At 37.8% G+C, this 12,352-nt stretch overlaps 1 protein-coding gene across 3 annotated transcripts in view; it reads right to left on the reverse strand.

Moving 5' to 3' along the window:
- Positions 1–12,352, reverse strand: part of LOC139969418 (peroxisome proliferator-activated receptor gamma-like) — a 231,189-nt gene that overhangs the window by 31,836 nt on the left and 187,001 nt on the right. For all 3 annotated transcript variants that reach the window (XM_071974363.1, XM_071974364.1, XM_071974365.1), the window contains exon 5: positions 10,839–11,026. In XM_071974363.1, coding sequence (XP_071830464.1) covers positions 10,839–11,026 — 188 coding nt within the window. The remainder of the gene's footprint in view (positions 1–10,838; positions 11,027–12,352) is intronic.

Consider the following 12,352-nt stretch of genomic DNA (forward strand, 5'->3'; position numbering starts at 1 on the left):
ACAAACTCAAATTCTTCATAAAATTACAATGATTGGTGTTGCACAATCACTTATAAAACACCAACAAGACTGTGTTTCATTAATAGGTAAATACTGCCCTCACTTTAAAATTCCTCTAAAAAATATATGATCATACTTTTTAATTGCTATTATTTGGAATAAATCAAATGTAAACATGGAAGCTTTGATTCCCCCTTCCAACTCCCCCTCCCCCTTTAAGCAGTTTATAATCAAAGCAAGAAACTTCTGTGCAACAAGTGTAAATTTAGATGTCAAGAAACTTTTTCTTAAGAAATTTTAAGAAATTAAGAATTTTAAGAAGTTAAGAAATTTTTCTGGGGGAATTATAAAATGTTTACATGCTAAACAAAATATTATTTTTCACATGTCTTTGTAATTCAAGAAATATTTTTAGTTAATCTTCTTGTCCTTTTTCCAGCAATTTTAACCAAACCTGCTGAGTGTTTACTTAAAAATACAAATGCCACTGTCCAAACAAAGTCACCCACACTAAAAGGTTATATGAGTATGTAGTTAACTTTTCTATTCACTTCTCAACAGTTTGTGTGTATCAGTATAAATCTCTTGTCAAATACAAACTGGATAAAATTCAAAAGTTAAATATACCAAGGATAGATCCAGGATTGTTTTATTGGAAGGGGTGGGTGTGTGGCTTTGAGTTCTTTGAAGCCAACTCTCACATATGTGGGGTCCTCCCCCCGGAAACTCCCTCAGAAAAAGAAACTAAGATCATATTGCATTCTGAGGCAAATTTAGAGCCACATAGGTTAGGTGTATATATGCAGTATGTGCTAACAACTACTTTTAAACTTTTTGGTGAGGCTGAAGAAGGGGGGAGGGAGGGGGAAGGGAGGGAGGGACACACCCTAACCTCCTTGGATCTGTGTCCGCTATTAGTGCATTATATTAATATTATATTAAAATGACAATTGACTAGTCAATGTACAAATGAACTGAATTTGTATCGGGTCAAAGCATTGCAAAAATTCATCAACATCCACCCAAACATCTTCTTTTAACTTCTTTGTCAGTGATGACTTTTCGTAGGTATTGGTCAGTAGGGGGGAGGGGAAGGGGGGGTAAACTGGAGAGCGAAATGTATCAGTAAGTAGGGAAGATGCAATGAGAGTCTCAGTGAGGCTTAAACATAGGTGACCATCTTTGAACTGTTTAGCCTATTTGGGGCAATAATGATGATGACCTTAACTGTGGTTCTTTACTTCATGGATACAATGACAATCGAAAGGACAATACGACACTAGCTATTTTTAGCTTATAGTGTAATGGTTACCAAAGTTTTTTGCTAACAATTGTACTGGATTTGAGTTCAACATCATGAACAAAATCTCACTTCTGTCCCCACTCCACTCCCCAAACCCCACCCCCAAACAAAATGAGAGATAACATTAAATAGCGATTAAGTTGAACTTTGACCCTATGGGATCATTTCTACTGCGATTATGGGGTGTTACTCTCACAATTATCATCTCAAAAAGATAATACCCAATAAGCATATTAATTACTTCTAACAACTCGTAAAACAAACAGAATGGCAAAATGTAAAATGTGTTTGGCCTTTGTCTGGCAACATAAGATCAGGGTTAGACAGTTTAGCACAAAGGCCTCCTCCTTCCCTCCCTCCCTCCCTGGGAGACATCTTTATCTTGTTCACGGTCCTTCAGATCAAGCATAGAACACACAACAAACTACAATTCATATCTATATGGGAGACATTCCTTCCATGTCAACTAATAAGAATCTAATAACCATCAGAAAATTTCACATTCATGTTCTTAAAGGGGCTTAAAAATCAACAGCGTGTAATGTTATGAATGATAATGTTAATATAACTTTGAAAAGTTTGTACGTTGATGTATATAGTTTATAACTTGGTGTGTACAGCTTGTAACTTTGTTGTGTAGTTTGTAACTTGGTATGCTGTTTGTAACTTGGTATGTTATTTGTAACTGGGTATGTTGTTTGTAACTTGTTGTGCTGTTTTTAACTTGGTTCTTGATTTATAACTTGTGTAGTTTGTAACTTGGTATGTTGTTTGTAACTTGTTGTGCTGTTTTTAACTTGGTTCTTGATTTATAACTTGTGTAGTTTGTAACTTGGTATGTTGTTTGTAACTTGGTTCTTGGTTTGTAACTTGTTGTGTAGTTTGTAACTTGGTGTGTTGTTTGTAACTTGGTTCTTGGTTTGTAACTTGTTGTGTAGTTTGTAGCTTGGTAAGTTGTTTGTAACTTGTTGTGTATTTGTAACTTGGTATGTTGTTTGTAACTTAGTATGTTTTTTTATAACTTGGTTCTTGGTTTGTAACTTGTTGTGTAGTTTGTAACTTAGTATGTTTTTATAACTTGGTTCTTGGTTTGTAACTTGTTATGTAGTTTGTAACTTGTTATGTTTTTTTATAACTTGGTTCTTGGTTTGTAACTTGTTATGTAGTTTGTAACTTAGTATGTTTTTTTATAACTTGGTTCTTGGTTTGTAACTTGTTATGTAGTTTGTAACTTAGTATGTTTTTTTATAACTTGGTTCTTGGTTTGTAACTTGTTGTGTAGTTTGTATTAAACTTGGTATGTTGTTTGTAAATTTATCTGCATCTCGTCACTTGGTAGGTTGTTTGTGACTTGGTGTGTTGTTTATAGTTTGATAAGGTTGTCGGTAACTTGGTATGTACCTGGTAACTTGATATATAACGCTTACTATAAGAACGGAAAGATAGATAGTTCGCCTCTCAACGAAGTAGAGAGATTCATCCTCATCTGAGATGTGAATCCCAAATAAATCTTATCAGACATCCATACCACGATTGGAATTACAAAAACCCGTGACAAGCTGTCTTCACATCCCAGATAAATCTTTTAAAATAATGATAAATAAATGGAATCATAGAGCTATAGTGATTCTTAAATGCACCAGCTCTGCCTTAAGTTATGGAAATTTCATGACAAATCTTCTGTCGTCTCATCCCGGGCTTGCTTTCTGACACAGAGACCCAAAATGATTTTATCGGTTGATGAAATTCAAATGAGCTAATTTTATGGGGCCATGTTAGCTTTGTTAGATGCTATGTTTCAAGGTTGGGAAAGCGTAAATGGCATTCACGAGTCCACGATAAAAAAAAAAAAGATGAAAAAAAATGACTCCAACGTTGGGGTGAACATGCATGTATCTGAGAAGGAAAGCAATATGAATCAAGTTTAATAGCAAGAGGAATCTATTTTCGTCAGCCGAAGCAACGATTGAACCCATTGATTGCCTCAGCCACACTGCCTCCTGTTTAACAGCTATCTTCAAGCAAAACCACAAACTTTCTTGTAAGAAACAAGAAAAGCTCAAGTGCAGTCAAGTAATGTTTACAGAACATTCGATTAAAGAATGGCAATCATTTCCCACATAGATAAAAAAAAACTTTAAAAAAAATATACCCACAGTATCACACTTGCAGTTTATTTGTGAATTACTGACTGGTGTGAGAGAATAATATCTTTTTCAAAGAAAGATAGCAACAATGTCAACTTGTACACTATAACATTAAGGTGCTCTTATGGAAACAAAATGTTACCGGAGATGGTTCCAGGTTAAATTTGAAATTATCACCCATCCAACCCCTTTGGTCACTTTTCCATTGGAATGAACTGGCTGGCTGACTGACTCACCCAGGAACCATTAACTGACTGACCAGCAGGCTGTCTGGTTCACTCACTCGCCTATTCACACACTTGGCCAATCGCTCTCACACCCACCCACTAGCTCGACCACTCACTCACTGACTCAACCACCCACCCGCTCACCTACCCGCTTACCCACCCATCCACTCGACTATTCACACTTGCCCAATCATTCTCACACCCACCCACTAGTTCAACTACCCGCTCACTGACTCAACCACCCATCTGCTCACCCACCCACTTACCCACCAACCCACTCACTCAATAAGCTTACAAAAGCTACCTAATCAATCAATCAATCACTTTCACCATTTGCTTTACACATCACAGAAGTCACATCACATTTTCTTGTCAACATCATCCCTTTCTGCTTCAAGTTCCAACATGGTCGTTTCTTAATACAGATATTTTCCTCAAACCCTTCCCCACCTTTCCCCCTCCCCCAGGTCCCTCTAGACCTTCACCGTACTGTACCCCTGTCATGCCTCTCCAGCTGCAGGGTTAAAATAACTTGGATTATTGATCATTAATAAGATGATGACATATAGAGGCTTTCCTCACAGCATGACAGTATACCTTTAGCAGTAGAGAATGCACAAGAATTGCCAGCCTAGCCTGGCTGACCCCTTTCTACCCAAACCCTGTAACCCTACACCTTTTAGGTCAGTCCAAGTTCAATACATGGAAAAGGCTCATCATCAGCTTTGTTTGTTTGGCCTTGAGATAAATCCGATTTATTCGGACCAAATTCAGTTTTAACCTGTTCAACTACCGTCCCCAATGACCGAATCAATTTATTTAGCATCCTTCGTTCGCCAGAGATCTTCGCAAGGTATATCTATCTATGCAGTGTTTACAATGCTCTGCAGGCCAGACATAATGCTGCTTCAATACACCGCTGTGACCACGGGTGCTAACGTTGTTCTATGCCCCACTATCGCTCGGGGCTAAGTTTTTACAGCTGTGGTTCCCTCAGTTCATTGAACACACAATGGTCAACTAGTTGATAATCATCCGTCCAAACAAAAAAGTGTGTTTTTCAGTGTTTCTGAAATGGTTCACTCCATCTGCTGGCTAGCATGGTTAAAAAAGAACCCTACGGGGCGTGCACACTACTACTAATACTACGAGATGTGACATTTAACAATCGAAGGTTGCTAATCTAACTGTAGGCTAATGAGCAGTACTGGGTAGAGCAAAGAAGGGGTGGCAAACAAAAAACCGGTGATAGACTTGGCCATGGTTCACGTAAAATCTAAAGAGCAGAGTTCACAAAACTAGTTGATATGTGAAAGTGACATCCCTGGCAACACACACAAAAAACCAAAAAAAAAACAAAATTGGAAATGCACTGCAACCATTTGTATTTGTAACTGGACAATAAAGATACTTTTAACGGTAAGGGTAGTTTATGAGCCATGACAACAAAGGGACACTTTCATTGAGCCTTTAGGAAGAAATGTACCAAATTTACAAAATACAAATAACCGTGCATGCTAAATTACTGAGGTAAACGCAAAGATTAGCGGCTTGTTATAACAGTCTTTAATCCGCACGCTCATCCATACTCAAATTGAAATCATTCTTTTTCTTCACAGCTTCATAATCAATGACTCTTGCAGGGTTGGTTGACATTCCTTATGCATATTCATAGATTGATTTGGTCACATGATACCATTGTATGTATACATCTTTAACATGACTCTTGATGGGGGTAATGATAGTACAACTTCACATCGATGAAGTTCTTCGCCATCTGGCCCTGACAAGTTTGAATGAAGACTTGGTATGAAATCATTACATAAGCCTGTCATCTCTTGCGTTCCTTGGGAATTCACTTCTGGTAAATTGATATAATCTAGTCCTCAAATTTACTTTTGACACAAATTTAACAACCCCAAAAGTTCACAAGCTCCAAGATATACATTTATCATAGGCAACGATCTTCTTGTGTTACCTATTATGGAAGAAACAGTGTTCCTGTGTATCGCTGGCTGATGTTCAGGTGTTAAGAGATCTTACTGACAAAAGAGAGCTGCTTTTTCTCTCTCTTGCTGCTGTCTGCGTGAGACCTACGACAGGAAATCAGTGTTACTCTTCAGGACTGGCAACTTTCTGCTGTCTGCATGTGACCTACTACAGGAAAATCAGTGTTACTCTTCAGGATTGGCTGCTGTCTGCATGTGACCTACTACAGGAAAATTAGTGTTACTCTTCTGGACTGGTTGCAGTCGGCGTGTGACCTACTACAGGAAATCAGTGTTACTCTTCAGGACTGGCTGCTGTCTGTGTGTGACCTACTACAGGAAATCAGTGTTACTCTTCAGGACTGGCTAATTTCTGCTGTCTGTGTATGACCTACGACAGGAAATCAGTGTTACTCTTCAGGACTGGCTACTTTCTGCTCTGTGTGTGATCTACGACAGGAAAATCAGTGTTACTCTTCAGGACTGGCTGCTGTCTGTGTGTTACCGACTACAGGAAATCAGTGTTACTCTTCAGGACTGGCTGCTGTCTGTGTGGTACCTCCTACAGGAAATTAGTGTTACTCATCTGGAATGGCTGCTGTCTGCGTGTGACCTAGTACAGGAAAATCAGTGTTACTCTTCAGGACTGGCTGCTGTCTGTGTGTTACCTACTACAGGAAATTAGTGTTACTCATCTGGACTGGTTGCTGTCTGTGTGTGACCTACGACAGGAAAATCAGTGTTACTCTTCAGGACTGGCTGCTGTCTGTGTGTGACCTACTACAGGAAATCAGTGTTACTCATCTGAAATGGTTGCTGCTGTGTGACCTACGACAGGAAATCAGTGTTACTCTTCAAGACTGGCTGCTGTCTGTGTGTGACCTACTACAGGAAATCAGTGTTACTCTTCAGGACTGGCTGCTGTCTGTGTGTTACCAACTACAGGAAATCAGTGTTACTCTTCTGGACTGGCTGTTGTCTGCGCATGATCTACGACAGAAAACCAGTGTTACTCATCTGGACTGGCTGCTGCTGTGTGTGACCTACAACAGGAAAATCAGTGTTACTCTTCTGGACTGGCTGTTGTCTGCGTGTGACATACGACAGGAAAATCAGTGTTACTCTTCAGGACTGGCTGCTGCTGTGTGTGACCTACAACAGGAAAATCAGTGTTACTCGTCTGGACTGGCTACTGTCTGTGTGTGACGTATTCCAATAGAATCAGTGTTACTCTTCTTGACTTTTTGCTGTCAGGGTATCAGATGTGTAAGATACGCTGCTTAAAATAAGTGGCATTTTGACCGAATGCTACCTAGTAAAGTCACTGCTTAGCATGACATGAACACATGAAGATCTGTTTATAACTAAGAAAATACAATAACCTGGTTGAGCGTTAGAGCGTGACTCGAGCAACACATGCAACGTGACTCAAGCAACACCAGTTGATGAAAACATTTATTTGTCAACCAGCACCTCAAAATTATAAAAAGAATAATTCCCAGGTCAGCAGCGATGGACTCGTGTTCTCCTTGTCGACTGATCTGAATCTATCCCCGACCCATCTACCAACCAGGAGGACTGAAACAACAAAAGGCATGTCGGAATGCGGATTTTACAAGATCCAAAAATATTCCCAGCCGCTGGGTGTAAACTGTGATAAGTAGGTCAAGGCACTGACAGAAGTTAATGAGGTGTGATAAATTAGGCCGTTAGACCCCAGATTAAATGTCGGCTCTGTTGATTTTATCCCCAAGTCGATACGTGTTAACATCATTTGGGTAGGAGTGTTTTGGTTGGGGACAAGTGGAACGAAAAAGGATTATCAACATTTCACAGGGTACTCCTGCCTATGTGACCTCTACTGGCTCGCCACGGCTGTCAGGCAAAAAGATAAGACACCGGCAAGAATGCATGCTATAGTCGTAGAGCCTAGAAGGCTCTTAGTACCCATTACATCAAGTTGTATTGGAGGGTGTTGAACATGGCAGATATTAGTTAATCAGTTATAGGTCAATTACTTCAACAGAAAGATACTACACACTGTAATATCCAGGCTATAGTTTAATACTAAATCAATTTGTCACCTTACATATGTATGAACAGTTTTCCTGGTTAGGCTTCCAATTTGGGTGTGAATACCTATGGATAGGCTTACGAGAGTTTCAGGTGAACCTTCTACTCTGATAACATTTATAAAACCAGTTCTTTGTCTTATAGTTTAACTCTGGTGTTGTAATAAGTGATACATCTGATCTGATCTTTCTATTATGTATACTGTAAGATATTAACCGATCTTCTTATAAGGATTCCTTCCTTAAGTTTTGCTGATGGCACTACTGTTTTCATTCAACTTAAACATTTATAATAATGCTCTTCAAAATATTAGCACTGAATTCCTCAAAATTTCTGACTGACTAAAATGAAATAGATTGTCACATGAGATAGGGAAAACAACGTTTATTGTTGATTTTACACAAAAGTCTCAGTAATACTTCATGGAGTGTGTATTAACGCATGCAATGATGTGGAAGATTTAGGATTGTATATTGATTCAAACTAAACTGGAAAAAAAAATGTTTCTATCATCAGCAAAAAGGTTGCATATGTAATTACTTAGTAAATAAAAAATAGCTTGGAACTATTCTTACCTAAACCTCACTTTAGTGACAATTTATAATGCACTTGTTTTGCCTCATCTAAACTACCTCGTGTGGGATAATGCCCACATGTCAACACATGATAGCATATTGCAAGATCCAGACAATGACAGTTAGAAGTATATATTAGTAATGCTTTATATATCTCACATTATGTGGCCCTTTTCAAAAACCTAAACTTGCTTACACTTAATGAGCTCTATAGATATCACTTAGAGATTTTTCTCTTTAAGCTGCATAACAGGTTTCTCCCAGATATTTTACGCCAACTGTTTTCATTGTAACAATAGTAGATTTCATGCATACAACACTCGTTCTTATAATATGTTACAAGCATCTATGTCCAAAACTCCCATATCATTCTCAGCTTAGATGTTCTGGTGTTGCCCTTGGAATTCTTTATGTGAAAACATTCAAAATAGTCAATCAATTTCATTCTATAGAGGGAAACTTAAATATTATTTACCAAGCGAATAACAAATCATATTTGTATATAGTTCTGCGCTATTGTGAGTATTGACTTAAATTTTCCTTTCCCAGCTCTGATAAACTCTGTTTTTTTTTTCCTCTCTTTTTTTTTTTTTTAAATTCTTTAAATTTTTTGTTTTACTTTGTGAGGGCCCCAGACTCACAAAGTTATTCCTGGTCCCGTTGCCTCATTGTTATATACCCATGCATTAACAATTGGAAATCATTTGAATTTTATTTGCAGAAATACAAATTAAACGATAAAAAAACAAAAAGGATAGAAGTAATTAAATTAACCTGAAGGAGTATCTCCTACCTTAAACCAGAAAATATATGTGGTATTCTTTTCCAATTATACTTAATTAACCCTAATAGAAGCCTCTCACTGTCTATTGTTTTGTGTTACCACTGCTGACAGAACCACTGTGTTAGGATACCATGCAACAAATGTCACAATGTCTCCTTAACTCAAGACACCAGTCAACATTACAATTCTATAAAAGCCTGGCTTTGAGGCAACTTTTGTGATTTTACAAACAATCATGGATCTCAAGGTGAGTGAAAACTTGCCTTTGCTTCTACTTTTGATACAATTTAATTTCTGCTACCAGAGGGGGAGGGGTGTTGGGAAGAGGGAGGGGGCATTTGAACAATTGTAAAAATTAATCATCGTTTTATGCGTCCTAAAAGATGGTCAGAATAAATGCTGGAACTTTCATGGATGTGTGCTGCATTTTTCTGGCTTGCTTGACCTTCAGATACATTACATATTTCAATCTTTTGAAGGAATCAAAGCGGGGAAGAGTAAAGGGTAGAATACATCTCGGCCTTAACCGATTCTCGACTCCAGATGAAACAACGTACTCATCAGATAAATGCAAACTGACATAGGGATCTGGGTTGGATTTATGCTGAACCGGGCGGACGACAAGAGATAGGTTCGCCCCTGTAGCGGCCTCTGGCCTCAAATAAACAGTTTTTCTTTTGACTATGAAATAAAATATAACTAATAAACTCGTTAGAATATTCAAGTGACTTATGTCTGATGAAATACGATGCAGGCCAACCTTGAGGTGGCCTTTAACCGTATCCAACTCCAAAAAGAACATCTTTTCCAACATGGCAATCCGACGCCAACTTTGAACGCACAAAAGAAAAAAAACAAATCGGCGTAGTTTTTTTCCGGGACATGAAGAAGGAAAGAACAAGATAGCTTACATGGCAGAGTCCCACTCTTTAGGAAATTCAATCCCAGATGGGGAGATTCTGCCAGGATCCAGCTGGAGCCTATGCTAGATAAACCTTTGACCTAGCCACTGTTTTTTAAACATGGGGATGGAGTTCAATACAAGTTTACAACAAGTTTCAGCATATTAAATAGTATTTGGGCATACTAAATTCAGGGTTGACAAAAGTGCAGCCTAGAGTTCTCTCTGGAACCATAGTAGGATGTACCTATTTATCTATCTATAAACATATATGTGTGTATATATGTGTGTGTGTCTATATATATATATATATATACATATTTTTATTATAAAAAAATCCACTGTGTACTCCAATAGAAAATAAAAATAAAATAATAAAAATAAAATAAATAAAATATATACAAACGCAGAGATATAAGATATCGTTTTAGAAAATACATATATTCAATATATATATTTTCTAAACCAGTCCTCCTTATTTGTCAATTATAAGTCATATCTTATTTTCTTTGCTTTTGTCTTATAATATATATGTATATTATACGTATATACAGTTTCTCTACACTTTGTACTTGGCGTATCACTTAATTCGCCTCAAAGTCACGCACAGCCTCAGGCACAGCAAGTATCTCCACTCAGCTAGTTAGTCTTGCAGGCCTTGGGCTCGTCGAGAGGCGTGGATGAGCTTAACAATGAGATTCGTCAAGAAAGCAGTTAATGGGTCAACTCATGTGTGTCTTCAGATGTTGACCCTTGACCCCTCTACCAAAAGCATGAACTGTAGACATTGTCATTATACATTTTATATTAAAGACATTTAATCATGTAAGAGATACTCACATAAGACTTGGCAGTGTTTTTGTGGGCTTCGCCAGCTGTGAGAATAAGTTTTTCCGTATCTTCGTCGATGACGACTTCTTTGAGGATTTCCGAATCGTCAAGTTCTTTGATATCTTCTACTATGTACGGTTCTATATCCACAAAGTCGGTCTCCTTTTGTTTGTTTGGAATTCGACCTATCCTAACAGCTGAAAGAAAGACAACCAGACAAACCGTGTTGAAAGTAGGTAGACATAGATGAAGGAGAATAACAGCTATACGGCGGATATCAAGAACCGAAACAAGCTCTTCAAAGTGCCCGAGAAGCATTAGTAGATACACAGAGGACAATAATGGCTGCATGGTTTCCAACCTTTGAAACCGCCTCAAATGACCACATGTTAGCACATAAATGCAGGGAGCATAACGGTTGCAAGGTCTGGAACCATTACAACTGCTGCAAAATGCCCCATTAAAGGCACAGCAGATACATGAAGAAGAAAAATGGTTGCATGGTTTTGAAACTTTGAAACCGCCTCAAAAAGCCTCGTAAGCAGATCAGATACACAGTCCAGAGACTAAAGATGCTTGGTCTGAAACCAACCGCTTCAGAGTAATGGAAAGGCATAGCAGATACATGGAGGAGAATAATGGCTGCATGGTCTCGAAGCATTGAAACCGCTTCAAGACGCTCACTGGGTTTCTTTATGGACCAAATAAATCTTATTATAATATTCATGGAATCAAGGTAAAACTTTGGAGAGAGTCTTTCACTATGTGTATAGGTCTGTCAAACTCACGACATTCAACAATCAGTTATTATCGTAAGGAGATAAACATTGCTTATGTCTTTCACTATGTATATAGGTCTATCAAACTTAACATATTCAACAATCAGTTATTATCGTAAGGAGTTAAACATTGCTTATGTAATAACGTAACCAGAAGATGCCATATATAGCAGAAATATTACAATTGAGTTAGACCTATTATTCAATTAGACCCTGCGACATACATGACTCAGTTTCAAAAGCTAAAAAACTATTCACCCATACTCCATGTACTATGAGATGTTACCAACAAGCAAAACACTCAAGAAATGTAGGGCAATGTCAAACACGGAGGTAAAAGTTGGTCAAGGAAACAGATGTACATCGGATTATTATGATACCAGGAACATGCTACCAATATCTAGATGCCTTAATCTATAGGTGTACATTGTACTGTAACCTTATGTAGACTTTATATCTATAGGTGTACATCTTACTGTAACCTTATGTAGACTTTATATCAATAGGTGTACATCTTACTGTAACATTATGTAGACTTTATATCCATAGGTGTACATCTTACTGTAACCTTATGTAGACTTTATATCCATAGGTGTACATCTTACTGTAACCTAATGTAGACTTTATATCTATAGGTGTACATCTTACTGTAACCTTATGTAGACTTTATATATATAGGTGTACATCTTACTGTAACCTTATGTAGACTTTATATCTATAGGTGTACATCTTACTGTAACATTA

This window comes from Apostichopus japonicus, chromosome 7 (genome assembly GCF_037975245.1).
Source record: "Apostichopus japonicus isolate 1M-3 chromosome 7, ASM3797524v1, whole genome shotgun sequence".
Taxonomy (NCBI): Eukaryota; Metazoa; Echinodermata; class Holothuroidea; order Aspidochirotida; family Stichopodidae; genus Apostichopus; species Apostichopus japonicus.